Below are 20,076 nucleotides of genomic sequence, written 5' to 3' on the forward strand. Positions count from 1 at the left end.
AAAGAAAAGAAAAAATTAAATGATTCAGAACATGCATTTTTATTCCTTGCACCAACTCTACAAACCGTCCACCTCTTACAATTAGGCAGGAATGTTCAGTTGCACGTTTTTAAAGTAAAGTTGAGAAACCGTTTGTTTACTGTTGTGTGTATATTTGCCAGGGTTATCAGTTATTTATATCATTGTAAATATATGTTTTTATATAACCTATGTGCTGTCATCATAAAATAAGTTACAAATGAAGATTAAGTAAAAAAAAATTATGCGGTTGATTTGTTTTGAGTCAGCCAAAAACAGAAACAGGAAGGCCTACAGCAGGATTAAACATAAAGGGTGACATGTGTTTCACACATGTGGGAAGGCCATACACAATATAAAACAAGACTATGCTGATGAGGGAAGTGAAGACAGAGTAGGAGGCAGGGGGACGAAGCTAGGAAACAACTGGGCAGGTAATTACAATAGAGGTAGGTTGGTTGGTGGGAACAGTGGGCTAGAGACTGGAAAGATGGAGAGTGGCAGGAAAGACTAGAGAAGTCATATGCCTCAGTTTAAATACCCAAAGCTATCCATCGAGTAGTCTTAAGGATGTTTGGGGTTTCAGACAGAATGGAGTTGTCATATAGTTATGGTGAAGCTTATTGGAGTGTGTGAGGTGTGTGAGTTTTGGCACCATCTAGCTGTCAAACAATGTAGAGCAGGCCTTTAGCCTACCATTGCACCACACGTTTAAAAATGTCTTTTGGTCTCTTTTAATGCTGATTCAGGTCAGTAACTGCCTCAGACTGGACATCACTGATCTTTAACTCAGACACCCACAGGCCTGAGTGAGACATGAAGAGTGCTGCTGCTGACTGATGATCTGATCACATGAGCTGCATTCATGTGACCGACCGGCTCACGTGGTTCTGTGACGGGCATAAAAGACAGCAGAGCACCGTTTCCCAATCACACTTTGTTTATCGGGGGCAGACTGGCTGAGAGGGGGAACCTGGAGCTGAAGATTTACTGAAGCTAACACCATAAAGCTGATAAACGTGCTGCAGGTAACTGACTTTGATTTTTAGAGGTTTAGACCTGAAATGTTGAGGATAATCAGCCGTTATTGAGAGATTGTTTACCCTGCTGTTAGCAGCTCAGCTAGCTACATCTGTCACACTGTCATCAAACACTAAGTATAACACATTATGTACTAGATCAATACTTTACACTTTTATTTGCCTATTTTAAAAATACTTTGTCGTGTTTACTGTTTTTTTATTTATCAGGTGTTGTTTTTTTGACCGTGTGACCTAAAACAGGCTCCATGGTCACAGGTGATAAGATAGCAGGTGGAGCTCATTTCCTTGTCATGCGTTGATCTCACGAGTTAATCATTGGTACCCATGCTAATAGAAATGGTGTTAACTGCGCTGTACTGATAAAGATACTCTGAACTTAAAACCTCAAGTTGAAATTAACATGCAATCTGATACTGAACCGTTTGGACAATGGAAAGTGAAACTAGCTTTATTTGAGCAGATGTCACAAAGTCCAAAGGAGAGGGATCGAGACTTACGTCATGTAGATAGACACATGTCCGTGATAAATCAGAGGATCACAGCAGGAGTGTAACTAAATGAACTGATTGGTTTTAGTTAAAAGGCCCATTTACTTGAAATGGTACACAGTACTGACTCTTTTTACAGTGGATTCCTTCAGTGAGGAAGAAATGGTGGAGGGACATAAGCGTTTCTTTCAGTCATAGCCACAAGAAAAAAATCTTGTATTGAGGGCAAGCCATGAGATAAGACAAGTTCTGGGTTGTTTAGCTCCAGACCTCCTGGACTGTGTAGTGTCAGAAAAAAGGTGTTACATCTGTTTGTATAATCAGATGGGAAAGTCTGTATGCAGCACGCCATGTAGTCTTTTAGGGAGCAAAGAGATAAACATGTAATATGAGAAGAGATCCAGAAGGACTAATAGTTCTCTTGCAAATTTCCTCAGACCGTTTTGATTTCTGATCTTCAACATGGGTTTGCACATTCTACTTTATAAACTTTTGGTTTGTCTTCTGAGAGGGTTAGTGTAGCACTTAGCTATCTTGTCTCTGTGGTTTTGGCACCAATGCTCTTATTTCTGTCATCACCCACACAAAGGGGAAACATCACAGCCCTTAGTCTAAAATCTGTAGGTTAGCATCAGAAATAACCTGTCATCATCAAGCTGAAACCTATCAGGGGCTGTTTTTTAAAATATGGTGTGCAAACTGCTCCACAGAAACCCTACAGCTGTCAGCTCTGACTCAGCGTGTTGGTGAAGCCCTCTTCGGGTTCTGATATAACCACTGTGTGGAAATGTATTGACATCAGGCTGATTGTTCAGGAAGCAAACAAAGAGCAGATCAGCAAAAAGATGTTTCACTTCCCTAAACCATGTTAATGACACTTTGAATGCAGAGTTCCTTTTTGTCTGTGATCCACTCCTCTAAAATCTGAAAAAAAAAAAAAAAAAATGTCGTTTGAAAGTGACAAGTGATAAAATACCCAGCAGAGGAATCCCTATTTTCTTAGCATTAGACTGAAAATGTTGTACATGTTGTAACCACTTGCCCGTGGCTTCAAGAAAAGGTGAGCCCTCATAAGCTCCAGGTGAAGTTATCACAAACCCTCTCATGTGATGGAGCGCATTATAAGGTGGAAAACAGGGAACAGATGTTATACTGAAACAAAGCTTTCTTCACTTCCTCCTTTCTCTGTACTTTTTGCTCATGATGTTTTCCTGACCTTGTCATGTGATATCAAACCAGTTTCACTGGAAATCCCTTTTTCACCCCCTCCCTGAGTCCCTGTATGTTTTTGTGGTTCCTTTTCTGTTGTCTTTCAACAGACCCAGGATATGCCTGAACAAGCAAGCAGAGTTTTACAGGAGCAGAAACAAGTCAGGCTGAATGACAGCGTGCCAGTGTAATCACTGAGGGTGTTGTCATTTACACTGACTTTGATCATCACATGGATCCAGATAGATGGATCCAGATTGTAGTTTTATCAGGCTTTTTGGAACAAAAATAAAAACTCTGTTTTAATATTTGAGGAGCACGAAGTTGAATGTTGCTTCAGCATTGTAGTTTTACAAAGAAGAGCAGTGTCTGCACTAGTATTGATTTTTCCTCTCTCTGAGCTTCCTGCCTATAATGACCATCTCTGCTGTCTGATAGCTACATTATGATATCTAATAGCTCCTTTAATAGTTCCTCCTAATAATTTCGATTCCCGTAAACCTACGAGAGAAAGTTTGGCTTTATCAGGAAACCTGCTCTGGGTTACTCAGTGCTTTCTCTTTTAAAGAAGACTGGATCAGTTTTTTCTACCTACATTTCTTGTTTATGCAAGTGGATGTAAATCTAAAGAAGTATTTAAAATACCTTAGCTACTGATGCAGGGTTTGAAATGTTCCTATTGGAGCATGACTGAGGATAAGAGGTTTTTCTCTGCTCTCTGCATTTACTGCACATGTGTGTTCCACTTACAGATGCAACCAGCAAGAGGTTTTCTAGTCCAGAGGAGTGGGCTTTTTTAAAGTGTGAAATAGCTTGTGTTTAAGCATAAAACTTCTGTTTAAGCCTTTTTTCCTTTTTACTGAAAATATTTAATCCTAGAGTGTTATGCTGATTGTCATCACTATCTAAATGATTGATATGATAGAGCATTGTAAAGCTATGATTTATGGTGTTTCAAATGCTGCCTACTTGCCATTAATGCAGTTAAAATATGTCTTGTGTTGCATGGAGTAGAATGACTTTGGCTCAGATATAATTAAAACTTTTAATGACCAGAAACTTGCTTTCTTCATTTTCTATGTTTCAGACAGAATGTGCCGTGCAGCCTTCTTGTTGCTGGCTGCCAGCTTGTCAGTGAGCCTGGCCAGACCCCATCTCAAGCCTCTGTCCAGTGAGATGGTCAATTACATCAATAAATTCAACACTACCTGGAAGGTGAATGCTCATTATAATGCAGCATTGATTAATTTGATTTTGACAGTGGGTCATGACGCAGGACTGTTGTGAGTAAACTTCCTTTCTCATCTGCAGGCTGGTCACAACTTCCATAATGTCGACTACAGCTACATCCAGAGGCTCTGCGGCACAATGCTGAAAGGACCTAAACTGCCCGTCATGTGAGTGTTGGTGCTGTTAAACATCATGTCTCCTGAATACAGATGCACTGTGTGTATGTGTTTCATGATGCTCTTTGTCACATCTTCATCCATGATACTGTTCTGCTCTGCAGGGTTCAGTATACTGGAAACACAAAGCTGCCCAAAAATTTTGACAGCAGAGAGCAGTGGCCCAACTGTCCCACTATCAAAGAGATCAGAGACCAGGGCTCCTGTGGATCCTGCTGGGTGAGATGAACACAGTGACATGAATAGATCGCCAAAAGAATCTTGTTTGTTATTGAGACTATTATTGATCTTTGAGATGTTCAAGGATCTCACCAGGGGTGCACCAATCACAATTTTCTGGCCGATCACTGATCTTTAAAGCCTGGCCTTAATACCGATTTTTATTTTATATAACTGACAGCATATATATTCAATGTTGCAATCTTATTTTATTGAAAATCATTAAACAATACATGTGAAGCAATAAAATCTTTTTGTTTTAACTTAAACAAAAAATAAAGTGTCCTGAGTTTTAGGTCTCAAAATGCAACAAAGGCTGGCTGTCAGACCTTCCCAGAGGTATATAAGATCAGTTTCATATGTAAGGATGGGCCGATCCCTGATCACTGATCCCCCAAAATTAAGGAGACTTCTTTTTGACTTATCTGTTCTTTTCCTTTCTATGATAAATCCTGCACTCCGTTGGGTGATTACCTTGTAAATGGCCAATCATATTTGTTGTATTATAGTGAGCCCTGTTGGTACCCCCTTGAGGAACACTCACTTAATGAATGGTGCAAGACACTGTTTTACCATCATTGCTTTCCAACGAGTAGTCCCACACAGAGGACATGTTTGCAACATGGTTTGATTTACAGTAGCCGTAAAGCGTGACAGTGCTGAAAACTGGATCATTCCTTGAGCTATCCTCCAAATACAGCCAATACCGATCAGTGTATCAAATCGTGATATCCCTACTTTACATAACTTCAAATTCTAGACAGCAGGAGACAGCCTCAAACCCCTGACCCTGACTCAAGAGAAGGAGAAATGTTTTGACTCCAGTTTTCATGAGTGATGTTTTGGTTCTTCTACCCACAGGCATTTGGGGCTGCAGAGGCCATCTCTGACCGAGTGTGTATCCACAGCAACGCCAAGGTCAGTGTGGAGATCTCCTCAGAGGACCTTCTGACCTGCTGCAAGGGCTGTGGCATGGGGTGAGAGGCAGACACATGAAAGTGTCTTTGACTACTTGGCTATGAATTCGCAACCAACAAGCAAACATCTTAAGGGCTGGAGACAGGTTAATGTTGAGATTCTCTCTGAAGGTAAAAACATTTGTTCTAACCCTTCAGGTGCAATGGTGGCTACCCCTCTGCAGCCTGGGACTTCTGGACTAATTCAGGCCTGGTCTCTGGAGGACTCTATGACTCCCACATTGGTGAGTTTGAGACTGTGCTGTAAGACAGCACTATTGTCTGTTGTCTACAGCTCTGACTGGATGTGTGTGCAGGTTGTCGTCCCTACACCATCCCTCCCTGTGAGCACCATGTGAACGGCAGCAGACCGTCCTGCACAGGAGAGGGTGGGGAGACGCCACAGTGCGTCTTCCAGTGTGAACCTGGATACACTCCCAGCTACAGAGAGGACAAGCACTATGGTGAGTGAGGCAGAAGAGAGTTTCAAGTTCCTTTCAGTGCTTCCCAGTAATGGCTATGCAAAAATACATCTTGATGCATCACTGATTTAGTCACTGCCCCTTCAAATCCCTCCTGTTTGTGCCACAAGCAGTGTGTTTATCTTTGGATAAGCTTGAGCATATAACTGGTGTGTTTTAACTAAACACACACAGGTATCTCAGGATTCTGACTCAAAGTATGTTTTCAGGTAAAACATCCTACGCAGTGATGTCAGATGAGGAGCAGATCCAGCATGAGATCTTGAAGAATGGACCAGTAGAGGGAGCTTTCACAGTCTATGAAGACTTTGTGCTCTACAAGTCTGGTAAGAAAACACAGCTTCACACACTTCACTGGACAGCAGTGCACTCTCAGTCTGCTGAGCACAGGTTGAAGTCGTTTCAGTAGACCTGCTCGGTGTTCTTGAAAATGTTTCTTTTGGTCATTCCTTTGAACACTTCAGGTGAAACTCTGACTCACCTTGTTGTCTTTGCCTCTTTCTCTTCAGGTGTGTATCAGCATGTGTCTGGGTCTCCTGTTGGAGGCCACGCCATCAAGATCCTGGGCTGGGGAGAGGAGGATGGTGTTCCTTACTGGCTCTGTGCAAACTCCTGGAACACTGACTGGGGTGATAACGGTGAGTAGAGAAGCAAATTTTGTCACTGAACCATAATACACACAGCCACAGTAATTTCTGATAGGTTACAGTGTTCACATCACTTACACTTAACATGGGAAACATTACTGTAGTGGATCTGGAGATTTTAAGAATGCAACAGTCTTGCTGCAACAGTAAATTCATGATTCTTCCATGCTTTATAAACCCCCTGAACTTTATATACTTAGCAGCTGTGTAAGACACAAATCACATACATCATGTTCCTGTTGGTGTTAGTGTGGACTTTGTTTTTCTTAATCTTGTATATTTATGTGCAAACTGTTTTGGTCTACAGGATTTTTTAAATTTCTGCGTGGATCAGATCATTGTGGTATTGAGTCTGAAGTTGTGGCTGGGATCCCCAAATAAATACCAAGGTAAGACAAAAGCATGTAATAAAAGTATAAGACTGTCTACACAGCAAAGTCTCAAACCAGACGGCAATGCTTGAAATTTGTCTTTTTGAAAAGGCCTCCTGACTCTAAATGGATAAACTCTCGTGAATAACTCGTTTTTTTGAAAAGATGTGACTTGAAGTCGTGGCCTTACTGTTCTCTCTTTCAGGTTTTTGAGCTTGACTTGCATTGAATCACCACCAGAGGGCGACACACTCCACTTGCTGCTCTGGAAGTTGCACGGCATTCAGCTTTATTCCTGTAGTTAAAGCCCACTGATCCACTTACACTCACACTTACTCAGCTTCAGGTTTTCCGTAGTGAACAAAACAAACATACCTAAGAGCACCTTTAGCTTCATTAATGTCTTGGCTTCATAATGTAAATTTGGCAGAGAATGACAACAGTGACATATCTGAGCGCAAATCTCTTGTTGATTTGAAGGTGTTCTTTGTGTATGTGGTAATGAGTTTTTTTTTTCTCACATTTTCAAAGCAAGGTCGGTCAAAAGTTTGCTTCTTTTTAAATAATGACATTAACCTGTGAACATATTAGCCGTCATGGATCAAAAGGAAGTTATTATTGGACAAAAATATGGTGCAACCACAAAAGCCACTCTGATGTAATCATTGTCATTGTGCCTATTAGTGTTTTTTAAACTTAGTTTTTTATATGGTTGAAATTGAATGTTTTCATTGTATGTCTTTATTGATCTATGATCATCATCTCAGCTATCACCTTGAATAAATAAAGATATTTGCTTACAAATATGATCTTACAATTGAATATGCTTGTCTGTTTTTTTCATGTTATTAGTTTTTCCAACATGTTATGCTTCAGCTTAGACACAATGTGATGGAAAGAGTCGGTCCGATGAATAGATATCTGCCCAGATTTGTTGACAGCTCATGCAGCAAATATTAATTGGGATATCAAACTGACCTGTAACTCATGCAGTAAAAATCAACATTTGGTAAAAGTCAGCCTCCTTTCAGCTGAAAAATGTATTGCTCTCAAGGATTTCATGGCTCTAAAAGTTGTGAAGTCGTTTTTCTGTAGCATGGGGTCATTCACTTACACAACAACGTCCAGCAATAGTTAACTTTAAGACACAACACTTGGGTCTTTTTTCGTTTTTGTAGCTGATTGGGGGCTTTCTAAGTTGGCCCTGAAGGCTGATAACTTTTGATAGAAAAAATAAAAATATGATTGAAACAATGTTAAATAAAATGGAGACACAAAGATTTAAGAAAATTGGAAATATTTCATGAAACGCAAAATATTCCAACAAACCTGTAAATTTTTCCTTAAATGATTACTCAAAGCTCAGTATTTCAGGGAACATTTCATTTTACAAAAAAAGGACAACGAATGTAAAATGTCTGCATACCGTGAAATAATTTGCTTTTCTCCAAACATTTTTGAAATGTATTCACATGGAGGGGAACTATTCTTATGTTGGATAAAACATTATGTTGGATAAAAAAAAAAAGAATGCATTTACTGAACTGTATTTTGAAGTTGTGCAGTTCAACTTAGGGCCACCACCATAGAAATCAATATGTCATTCTTTTCTCAAGTAGCGACAAACTCCTCCCGGAGTGCTTTGAGGACAGACCACAAACACACTGTAAGCATGGATGTAAACATGTTGATACCTGTTGATACATGTGTATGACTTTAACTGTTCTGACCTGAGCTACTTCCGCCTTGCTGTCAGTTAAAAACCCTCCCCCTTCAAAGTAAAATAAATGGCCTGTTTTCTGCTGGGACAGCGGTCTTCCGTTAAAAGCGGCATACCCCAAAAAGGAGTCTTCGTTCAGAAAAAAAAGTAATAGATACGTAAAAATAAAAATAATCTGGTAAATTCTTCTGGTTTCGCTTTGAAGTTGGTTTATATGTGTTTTTTTTCTCTGCACTATAAACATCCGCTTAATAGCATCCGGGACACTCCGGCTCGAAAAACAAACGGACCACTCAACACGCCGCTCTAACTGCTCCGACGGGCGGAAGGAGCTCGATCCTGAGCAGTGTGTTTGTGGTCCGCTGGAGCTGGGTAGTAGCTGAGATATGGAAGGGGGAGGCAGCAGGGTGTCGTGGGTGAAATTTGGGCCTATTGTGTCCCTATTCGTGGTTCTTTTGGCCCTTTGGTTCAGGTCACCCCAGAATGCAGTGCTGGACGATCGACTGGACGCCGTGCTGTCCTCTCTTCTCCGGGCTGAACGTAAGGTCGGGATGAATGACGTCCACAGACCTAAAGTGGCTATCGGTGAGTGCCTGGTTGGGGGAGCATGCTAATGTTGGTTAGCAAGAGGTTTTTTTGGTTTTAGATTAATTAATAAAGGTTCCTGAATGCCATTCGTAATATTAGACTTTGGCATCGGTAAGCTATTTTAACGCACTTACAAATGATACATTTTTAATTGATAAAAGTATAAATAAATTTGATATCAAAGCCTATACTGAGTGTTACTGATGGAAATGCTGCTTGTAATGTTTCAACATAAGCAAGGTTAAGGTTAAATTATGAAGGTTTTTTTTTAAAAGAGCTGATCGTGAAGGATCTGCACAGTGTCTAGATCAGCGTTTTGTCCTACAATGTGGAACAGTTTGTTCTGAGCAGAGACCCTTCATCAACCAACACGACCCACCACAGTCTCATCTCCTTATCTGACAGGCATAGCTCTGCAGGGCTGAGGAAGTTTGTTCATAGTGTGGCTTTGCAGGCGGCTACTTCCTCCCTTTAAAGTGTGAGGGGTCAAACTACAGCAGAGCTATAACTGATATAATCAAGTAAAGTTTTACAGTTTAGTTTTGTATAAACAGAATGAAGCCAGACAAGAAAAGTTTGTTATAAAATGCTGTCAATTCCTCTAATGTTTATGAATGAACAAAATTAATAAACGACCTATATTGTGGTTTTAAGATTGAAATTAAAAGGGGTTGAGTGGTCTGTATGGAGTTATATACAATGTAAAGAAGCAGTGATTTAATTGAAATATAAAAAAATATTTCCTGTTAATATTTTGTCAGGTAATCACCCCCTTAACTCCTTTCCTAACGACATGTTTACCACCGCTCTCCAACACTGTGTGGAGCTCTGTCCTTCTGGTCCCTTCTGTTTGAACTGGTAATGGAAAAAGTGCGTGCTGGAGCCAATATTTGCTTAACAAATGTAGGTTAAACTAACCAGATTAACAGATGAAAGCCTCTGCCCTCATCTTGACAAAGAAGCACCACACAATCTGCATGTATACTCAAATGTTTTATGTTTCACGTATAAAAGCATTGAAAGCTAGAACACCTCTCTTGAAGTGGCTTCATGCATTTTCATGAATTAAGTTTTTAACTTGATTGGGCTGTGTCAGCTCTGTGATGATCTTATTCTAAAATCTTGAGAAACTTTGAACCCCAGTACAGGCACACAACAGAGCTGATCATCATATCTGTTCAACCTTTAGCCGCAGACTCAGCCACGCAGTCAGACCTGTTACTAGGTAATCACTCAGAATACAATTAAGTCACCTCAGATGTACGCCTTTCCATGCAGTATCACATAGTTTGGGGGTGCTTCAGATGTTGTTTTTAAAAACTTTAAATTTTCAAAAACAAATAAATAAAAAAACAGTGCAATATAAGTTTCATAACAACATACATGGTTTACTGCAAACAGGTTTGATGCATAGACACTTGGTGTGTTGATCCCTGTTCAGACTCGTCACAAAAATCTTTATAGCTAGAGGCCATGTGTTGTTGGTGTTCGATCCAGCAGCTGAAACTGAAAATTGAAACTGAACATTTGACAAACCTCTGCGGAGGACAAATGTCACAGCAGTTGCGTGTGTTCAGATTTCTCCCTGCTCAATTTACCAAAGCTTGCACCCTGGCATTTTGTTTCTGTGTGCCCTGTTTTCACCGTTTGACTGCAGGGTCTTCAGTGTTCCTCAATTTTTTTGCCATTAAGCCGTGTCTTGGTCTCTGTATCTTTCAAAGCTGCATAAATCTTGTTCCTGAGCAGTTTAAAACCTCAATTTCTCTGCTTATCCCTTACTCCACAGGCTTTGGAGGCTGTGTGGACCTGTTAGTGGATGGGGTATCACTGCTAAATAAGATTGGTCTCCCCCCTACAGACCAGCCGCTTCATCATAACTACATAGAAAATGCTTTGCAGCTGGCCCAGAGCTTTGCCTACTTCTTTGCACCAGGAGCAGCTGCAGAGTGAGTACTAACTGTGTTTGTCACCTTTGTTAAATAATTGTGTTCAGGGAACACATCAATATGTTGACTCTGATTCAGTACAACCGTACAAGAAAGAAGGAAACATGGAGCACGCATACGGTTTGTGGCTTGAGCCCAGCTGAGGACAAATTAGAAAGAGTTTCTTTGTTGGACCCCTCGGGCGGCTGAGCATTCTTTCCCCCTCACATGCTCTTTAACACACACACTCAAATTCCACCACGGCTGTGTAGGGGGCTATTCAGGAGGGACATACATGCAAATAATCACAAATACAGACCTTATCTCCCCTCGTCAGATTTATCAAACAGAATCAGACAAAGAGTTGAGAGCTTGATTAAATCCTCACATTCTTTTGGCGTCGTTCCTATCTACATGACTTGCTCTGCAGCAATCCTAGATTATCAGATGTTGATGCTGTTCTACTCCCCTCTCTTCTCGTTCGTTTGCGACCGCTACTGTTCTATCTGGGGAGTCTTTCAGCCTTGGGGCAACAGGCCTTACTGTGAAATTTAGAAATTGAAATAAGACCCAGGAACCAACTACTTATCCCTTCAAAGTCTGTAGTTATTTCTCCTTTCTTGTTCTGCCCTGACTTCTGGTTGAACATGTGATTGCCAGTGCTTGAAGAAGGCTGAACTTATGCGGGAAAGCTCCGACCGTAACTTGGAAACCCTCAGGTCAAAGCTTGTAATGTGGAAAGAAAAGAGACTGAGGATGGCTGCCAAGTGAAGATCAGCTTTCATAAACCTGCTCTTTTGCTTAGTTTGCATTCACTGGCCCTCCTCGTCTTACTCTGTGTGTAAGATGGCGCCATGTCCTTCGATATGACAGGACACACCTGCAGCTACAGAGAGACACAGTGAGATATAGACGCCTGTGAAGTGATGAGGTACAGATATCAAACTCAAAATGAGCTTTATCGGCATGAAGTTTTTTTTTTTATATAAATAAAAGGATTAGGAAAATGTATTGACAATATCATATTAAGAACAAAAAGTAATAACATCAAACAATAAAACAATAAAAAACATAAAATAAACCAACAATGATCTATATTTACATGGTCATAGATGGTTTTTGTTACCAAATAACACATTATTAACTGTCTCTCACAGAAACCTGTCTAACTCTGACAAGCTTTCACATATTCGGCTGGATCTTCTGGATCTGTTCCTCTTTGGGGACATTAAGAAATTCAGGGCATAAATTTGTAAATTTTGGGAAAATATGTCCAATATTTTCCTAATTTGGACAAGTGATGAGGAAATGGATCTCAGTTTCTACCTATCCTGAGATACAGAGCCTGCAGACTCTTTGAGATCTCTCCAACCACTGATTTCTGTACCAACCAGTTTTTAAACAGCTAGAGTCAGAGTGTGAGTATTTATTTAGTGTCTGTCTCTTTAAGGGCTCTTTAATAACTTTTAAACAATCTGCCAATTTAAACTCTCCCTTTACTCAGTTATAACATTCTAATTTGTTGATTGATGGAGTTTCCAACTTCCCTTTATCTTGTGCTACATAAAAGAATGAGAACCAGGCTTGTCTTGTTTAAGATTCTACCGCTCCATCACTTTGGTGCATTGAGTCTGCTGAAACCTTCTCACATGTATTTCAGATTTTATTTGAAGTTTGCCATCTGTAAATGTTTGGCGATTTTAGCAAAAAAAGATTTTAATTACCTGATCTTCTGAAGCACGTTTAGGCCTCATGGGAAAGACACTTTATCCCAAGCTGCCCCTGGTGGCTGGGTTCAGTTTACACTGATGGGTGCGTCACATGACATTTCTACCATCAGTAAATGAATGAGTGAAAGTAAAAGACTGTAACTAGTTAGTGCAGCAGAAAGGGCACCATTTGAATGCAGAGTCTATTTATCGTTTACTATTACCTGAATTACAATCATTTACAGCATCATTTATTGGTCGTCTGTCACATTCGCTATCCTAATGATCTCATTAAAATTTCAAGCTATTGATACATGAGTGCAGACATCACAGTTTATTTAATTTCTATTTATTTAAACAAGAGTGTGTGGTTAAAAAGAAACACCATAACTCACTCTCATTTCACTAATTATTCTGTGTTCACTGTGATATTTCAGCTAACTGACTGGTTTAAGGCTGATTTATTTACATGGCACATTTGAACACAGTTGTGATTGTAAAGGATTGACTCAGAAATAATTTATTTGACCCTTGGATGCAGTTATTAGAGGAAATGATGTTGATACTTTTGTGTTGTCATTTTTCTTCTTAAGTGTTTCACATGTATTCATCTTGCAGGCGTTTCGTGCTGAACGAGACTCTTTTCAGCGAGCTGGTTGAAGCGTCCCGTGACCTACCTGGAAACAGATGGTCAGTAGGCGGCAATGCCCCGGTCATGGCTGGTCGCATGGCAACAGAGGGATGTGATGTGTTGCTGGGAGGAAGTTTCAGCCCAGACTTTACTGATGTTCTGTCCCAGCACATTACAGGTACACAGAGGCCAACAAACTGCTTGTACACTCTAGATACCCCCTTTATTATTTTAACAACCCTATAGACTCCTCTCTGATGTTACTTTGACTCCTCATCCTGTGTGTGTTTCTGCAGTGGCAGGTAACGTAGTAGAGGAGCCAGACATCCATCTGATCCTGGAGTATCCTTCTGGTGCGAGCTGGGGGCCCTTTACCTCACGAAGAGCCAACAGGTCGGTGTTCACTGAGAGCTTGGTTCAAATGTTCAGACTCTGTATGTGAGTGTAATAAATACTTACAGTAACCCCCCCCCACACACACACACACACACACACACACAAACACACACTTTTCTGCAGTTTAATATGGATCATTGATGTTTTCATGAAATGGTAGTAACTTGATTTAGTGGGCCTTCATATGTAAATGAGCCACCGCTGATACCGCCCCGCTCTTCCATGTCACTGAGAGCGGCGCCACGAGCTCCAAGTGCACAATGTTTAGAAACAGCGAAGCTCATCTACCGTAAAATTATAGGCTAAAATAACAGGCTAACAGCAGCTTAAGTTAGCATCTTGAAGCTAACACAGAGACAGGGGGACACTGAGGAAAAGCTCTTACATCTGCTCCACAGCACACAGCATTTGAAATACTCACATTTCCAGGGTCAGAGGTTTGTTGGTGGATGGTTGGTAATGCGCCTGGATTCAGGACCAGTCTATTTGCTAGCCCTCTGTTGTTCTGTCCAAAGTTGGAAAAGCAATGGGCCGTGAAGTGACTAGCACACACATGCACAGTTTTACTGAGTGTAGTTGGAACATTTCCTTGATAAATGAACTCTAGCCACTTAGTCTTGTCTTCTTCCGAGATGGGAGGCTTGTGCATGGAACTATGTGGCTGTTTACAGCCAAAAACAGCCACACTCCTCTCCCTGTTGCTGGAGAGAAATCTCTCCAGCAACAGGGAGAGGAGTGGGCGGGGAGGGGGTTTAGGGGTATCTGCTCCAGTAGACCAATCAGGTCAGACTTGCTCCTGATTGGTCAAAAAAGAGACTCGCTGATGTCAGCAAACCCCGGAAATTCCAAACAGCTCGTTTTAGGTCAGGGTAAATGTCACATTTTGTGGGCTGGGAGGAAAGCCAAAGAGCCACAAATTTCACTAAAAGACTTAAAAAAGTATTTTTTGTACAGCATGGGGCCTTTAATAGCTTTTATAACTGAACGTCATTTTATTTTCTAGTGCAGATTACAAGCAGTCTAGCATTTTGAAAAAAAGTAAAGGAATAACTGTTTTGATCATGTTTTCAGCTGTGAGAGGACTGCTGTCTGTCATATTTGTATCTGAATCTGTTTATGCTCTATTCTCTTTAGATATATCGTCCACAGTGATGACCATAACCCATACCTGGCCTCCATGGAAGACTTTGCAGAGAAACTTGAAGACTTTGAACCAGACCTGCTTGTAGTGGGGGGGCTGCAGATGATGGATAACTTCCCCTTCCATGCAGGTAACAAAAGACTGATGACCACCCCAGTTATCAGAGACAGTTTTACTCAACGTTAAAGGACTTTTTTACTGTCTAAGTTGAAGCAGTGAAGACCTGTCCTGATATGAACTAGGTCGTTACTTACTTCCCAGACTGGCAGATCAACTGAGTCTTGGCTTACCTCAGTGTCATCTTTCATGTGTCGTAGTTTATGCCCTTCTATTCATCGTCCCCTCTCTTTCTTTTCTCTTCCTATTTTCATCACATATCAAATGGCTTACATGATACGTGTGTTTTTTTTTCTCCTCTCACCCTGACTATTCCTTTAATTTTTCCAGGTGAGCGTGAAGCTCTCCTCTCCCGTCTGGCTGACCTCCTGTCCTCCTCATCTCCAAAGCTGGGGGTCCATTTTGAAATGGCCAGTTTTGTAGAGGAGAGTATAATGGAAGAGCTGCTTCACTACGTCATCCCCCGCGTATGTATGACTGAACAACTTAACACATTAAATCAATGAAACTAGTGAACGTGAAGATGTCTCAAATGCACAGACTAATGCAAGGCGAGTTGTTGACAAATGTAACCAGTTCTCTTTGAACTAGATTTCCTTATTTTAAATTTTTTGAATATATTTGCAGACTAATCAATTTGGCCTCCTTTATTTACATGTTCAGATAACAAGAGTGTGTTAAACAATACATTTCCTCCTTTTAAACCTGGTGCTTTGTATCAACAGTTATGGATAATACAGCAGTTTGTGTACGCTGAGCCTGATGTAGTACAAGCTTACGGCTTAAATTGAGTCTGATCCAACCCAGACTAGGGCCACGCTATCTCTGTGTAGGGATGGGTACCTTTCACATTTGAACCGATACGGTACTAATGCCCGGTACCTGGCAATCAGTACCGGTACCAATTCTCGGTACTTTTTTGTGTTTATGTGGAAAAAAATGTAAACTTGTTTAATAATAATGATAATTAAAAAAAATTCAACTTAACATATTTATTTGTCAATACGTAATCTTGCAATACTGTGTTCATGTCCAGCATGGAAAATCGCCAACTCTTCCACTCCCTCAGTCACAAGAATGCATTGAGGTACCTAAACATGGTACCTTTTGATTTTACATGAATCGGTACCCGGTACTTTTGACAGAATTCGGTCGGTACCTATACAAGTACCTAATTCGGTACCCATCCCTATCTCTGTGTACAGATAACTTTAAGGCAAATACAGGTATTATTGTGACACATATAGAGGCAATTTAGAGAATTAACTATAGAAAGGCATAAAGCAATATGAAAATTACACCATCCCTACAAAGTACTTGCTTACTTTAAAAAATGTTTTAAACAAACAGCACTTGATCATTATCTGTTAGATGCAGATCCTGAGTTTATTCACCTATCTTGATCGGGACAGGTGAGTACCAGTATCAGGTATGGTTTTTATACCAGCCTTACTCACAAAGGCTGCTGATACCAGCAGCTAATACTCAAGGCAAAAAAGTCTTTCATTGAGGAAGTCTTCCGCAACAGTAATTAGCACCACATTGCTGTGGTTTTACAACACAGCAAATGTGTGTCAGGTCCTGCTCAGACAACATCCATGAACCAGGGAGAGTTAGCAGTTAAAGTGTTTTACATTGCACTTCAGTTTATTCAAAAAATAATAAAAAAAACAGTTGTTAGTTTTATTTTGCAATTTTTTAATTTTTAATTTTAATTTTTGTTCAAAATGATCTGTCACTGTTCATTGACATTTTACGTATTAAAAGTACTAGTGGTATTGGTACACATCGTTAATCCTGACTTGTCATCTTTGCAGGCGGACTCTCTGGGGATGAATGAACAGGAGCTTCCAAACCTGCTCAGCCTCCTGAAAGGCTCTAACATCACCGTGCTCTCAGACCCAAACCCTCGTGTAGCCACCGTCCTCGACCAGATGAGGGAGGTCTATCGCATTTTGAACCAGCGCCACAGGGACAGCAAAGAAGAAAGTGACAGCAGTGAGAGTAAACCACTGACCCGGCTCCACGTCCATACACTGGCTTTCCAGGCCATGATTGTGACGCATGGCTCCCAGTGGAAGAACACCATGTCAGCCACCGCCAAAGCCTCTCTTACTGCTAACCGCCACGTCTGCGGCTCTAACGACATTGACCCCACCAAGGCCAGGCTTATCATGGACGATTCCTTCTCTGTAAGCAGGCAGGAGGGCAGCCAGAGAATCCCTCTGCAGGAAAGCCGGCCTGTCAGCTGCTGGGACGAGGACGACTATGAGATCTGTGTAGCTCCAGTGCTGGTGTGCACTGAGGTTTATCAAACTGCAGGTGGAGGGGACAACATCTCAGCCGCAGGTCTGGTGCTGCAAATTTAAGAGCAGCACTACACACAGGTTATCTGTGTGTAGAGCTGACCTGACGTTGGAATAATACAAGACTCTGGAAACTTGATCTACCTGTAATGCAAATTAGCCCTGTGAAATCCGGCTAATGCTTTCATCTTCACAGCTCCACAAGAAAATCTGGTTTCATTCTCAGGAGTCATGTGATGGGTTACAATGGCTTTGAATCGAGTCAGACCTCCACATGTTAAAGATTTGGGCTCAGTTCTTTTTATACTCCTTTATATGTACTCTGTGCCTGAGAGCAAAACCTTTTTGTATCCTGTTTGATTAGTTTTAAAGGAAACACTGCCCCGCTCTGTCTTGGCACACTCCACTCCACCCAGAATCTTTGCAAAGTCATTGCAGCCCATCACCTGACTTCCATCCTCCTCCTCTTTTTCTTAAAGGCCTTATCCTTCAGCCAGGAAGAAACAAGGGATGAGAGTGAGTCAAGTCAAACAGACAGTAGCTTGTTGTCAATAGGTTGCCTCTGGGAGGCCTGTGGCTTGCTGTTGTTTGAATTGTGTATCAGGACTTTGAATGCATCCTGGTCCTGCCCTGGTTACAGAGCAAGTGTTTTTGTTCTTGTTAGTAGCTGACAAAGCTGCACAACTTCTGCTGTATGATAAAGTGTCTTTATTCCAACCTGTGACTTCACTATGCAGCAAACCAGAGATGATGAATCACTGAAACTGCTGGACCTTGGATCATTTTGAGTCGTCAGCAGAGATGCGGACTGTGACAACCCTTGCCTTGCAGAGAAGTTAACAAAAAAGTGAACTATTCTGCCTCTACTCTACCTTATCTCACTTAAAATGGCTAAAGTAAGAGGAAGCAAGTTGATCACACACATTCTTCCAAGTATATGTGGAAAAAAATGTGCATAATGGTTGGATTGTGTAGTTTTGAGGTGGTCATTCCTCTGCGTGTCACTTGCATTAATGATGCAACTATGTTCAGAATTTACTGTTGGTAGCTGGATATGATGTCAAAAATCTCTTCTCTACCTCCATCATGTCTTATTTTCTCCTTTCCTGTTTTTCCCTTTTCTCTTTTTTTCCCTCGTGTTTCTTTGTCAGACTTTCTGTGGACGTATTTCTTGCCTTCCTCTCTGTCTATTTATTGTTCTGTAAGGACCAAATAATGTTGACTGCTGCTGACAACACTGATACAAAGGAAACCTTCCTGGCAGTGCAAAGAAGTTTCACCTCTGGTTTTAGATTATCCTGAAAAATGACAACAGGATATTTTAAAATTGACTTGAAAGTAGGGTGTTAGTCTCCATGAATCCCCCTTAAGCTGTGAAAAAGGGGACCACACAGAAAATGTCGTGCTTTAGACTTTATCTCACACCCTCTGGTGAGGAGTTTGAGTTACTCTCTGTTTTCTTTCAACCACTACTATGGATTTCTTTCATCTGGAACAATATTAGAGGGATACTCTGCCTCTGTGTGGACATCCACTATTTTCAGGGTTGAAATCACTTTTATTTGATGTGTTATGAACTTGAATAATCAAACATTCCTTTGCAGACCTGACTTCAGTGATTTCCTTCATTCAGAGTGAAGTTAATTTGACAAAAACAAACCATAAAATGACTGGTTTTGTTTTTTCACCTTCGACAGGGGAAGCTGATTATTAAAGCCCGTGTCACCAGGGAACACATGTATTTATGTTACAGTGTGTCGTATGTGATGTTAAGGAGACTGATGAAGGTAAAGTAATTTCTTTCATTCTTTCCTCTGGTGATTTATCAGTTTTGTTGATTAAGCCGAGGCTGAATGAGCCTTACTCTTTCTTGACTCTTTGTTTTTAGTGTAAAAGGGAATGTTTAATACAGACTTTTTCTATACCTGTAGGCCTGTCTTGTATTTTCTGATGCCTCTGTCTTACCCAGTGGATGGAAGCAAAGTTCAACAGGTCATTATTGTACTGTGAAATGAAACACGTCAGCATGCACTCATGTTCAGATTCAGGACTGCTTGTGCTTGGTACCATATCATGTACATATCTAAGCTCTAGATAAATCATGTCATCCCTGTTCCAATGCTGTGTTTAACTGTTTCATGCATGTTGATTGATGCAAAACTTCATGAGATAAAATGATATGCTGATGAGACACTCACTGCTTTTATTTACTCATACTCTGAGTCATTTATTTGTTGGGTTCATGTCCATCATGGCTGAGCTTTTCAAGAGTATACACATTTGACTTTTTGACAAGCTGACCTAACAAACACTTTTTGGGAGACTTCGGACTTTCTGAACAGTTTTGACACAATGGCTTCTTCACTACAACAATATGATTCAGTATGATGAACCCTGTATCTTTTTCTTCTTCCAATCTCTAGCATCCAGCCCATTCCATTATTTAAGTTTAGTTTTCACTTCATTAATGCCATGTTCCTTAATCTGCAGAGAATTTTATCTCATTATAAATATGATAATGCCTCTCAAAAAGCTCAGGGCATGTTTCAGACTATGATTTTATATTAAGATCATATTTTATTACACCTGAATGCAGAGCAGTTTTTTTAGTATGGAGTAATATAGGGCTGCAGCTATCGAATATTTTAGTATTGGAGTATTCTACTGACAATCCCATCGATTAATCGAGTAATCGGATAAAACA

The 20,076-nt window shown here is 40.7% G+C and overlaps 2 protein-coding genes across 3 annotated transcripts; both read left to right on the forward strand.

Moving 5' to 3' along the window:
• Positions 1-889: 889 nt before the first annotated feature.
• On the forward strand, positions 890-7,661 carry ctsba (cathepsin Ba). 2 transcript variants are annotated; one of them, XM_074667058.1, is made up of 11 exons: positions 890-1,046; positions 3,846-3,973; positions 4,070-4,155; positions 4,269-4,383; positions 5,245-5,360; positions 5,499-5,584; positions 5,657-5,803; positions 6,031-6,147; positions 6,331-6,459; positions 6,776-6,857; positions 7,045-7,661. In XM_074667058.1, exons 2-10 carry the CDS (start codon positions 3,851-3,853, stop codon positions 6,847-6,849), a joined length of 993 nt encoding a protein of 330 aa, XP_074523159.1. In that variant the 5' UTR covers positions 890-1,046; positions 3,846-3,850; the 3' UTR covers positions 6,850-6,857; positions 7,045-7,661. The 2 variants fall into 2 exon arrangements, with proteins under 2 accessions (XP_074523159.1, XP_074523160.1); XM_074667059.1 differs by having other exon boundaries at positions 903-1,046; positions 3,850-3,973.
• A 1,180-nt stretch (positions 7,662-8,841) lies between these two features.
• Positions 8,842-19,537, forward strand: adpgk2 (ADP-dependent glucokinase 2). The gene is made up of 7 exons (XM_074665655.1): positions 8,842-9,144; positions 10,934-11,093; positions 13,400-13,590; positions 13,709-13,805; positions 14,943-15,079; positions 15,397-15,533; positions 16,884-19,537. The coding sequence occupies exons 1-7, from the start codon at positions 8,946-8,948 to the stop codon at positions 17,433-17,435; spliced, it is 1,473 nt and encodes a 490-aa protein (XP_074521756.1). The 5' UTR covers positions 8,842-8,945; the 3' UTR covers positions 17,436-19,537.
• Positions 19,538-20,076: the final 539 nt, after the last annotated feature.

Source organism: Halichoeres trimaculatus, unplaced genomic scaffold (assembly GCF_033239565.1).
Source record: "Halichoeres trimaculatus isolate MK-OKI-2021-1 unplaced genomic scaffold, fHalTri1.1 fHalTri1_scaffold_3, whole genome shotgun sequence".
Lineage (NCBI taxonomy): Eukaryota > Metazoa > Chordata > Actinopteri > Labriformes > Labridae > Halichoeres > Halichoeres trimaculatus.

Bases quoted from the DNA above. Each gene is read 5' to 3' on its own strand.
- adpgk2 (XM_074665655.1), top strand. From the start codon at position 8,946: ATGGAAGGGGGAGGCAGCAGGGTGTCGTGGGTGAAATTTGGGCCTATT. The intron at 9,145-10,933 runs GTGAGTGCCTGG...CTTACTCCACAG, and splicing joins CAGACCTAAAGTGGCTATCG to GCTTTGGAGGCTGTGTGGAC. The intron at 13,806-14,942 runs GTCGGTGTTCAC...TATTCTCTTTAG, and splicing joins ACCTCACGAAGAGCCAACAG to ATATATCGTCCACAGTGATG.
- ctsba (XM_074667058.1), top strand. From the start codon at position 3,851: ATGTGCCGTGCAGCCTTCTTGTTGCTGGCTGCCAGCTTGTCAGTGAGC. The intron at 3,974-4,069 runs GTGAATGCTCAT...TCTCATCTGCAG, and splicing joins AATTCAACACTACCTGGAAG to GCTGGTCACAACTTCCATAA. The intron at 4,156-4,268 runs GTGAGTGTTGGT...TCTGCTCTGCAG, and splicing joins GGACCTAAACTGCCCGTCAT to GGTTCAGTATACTGGAAACA.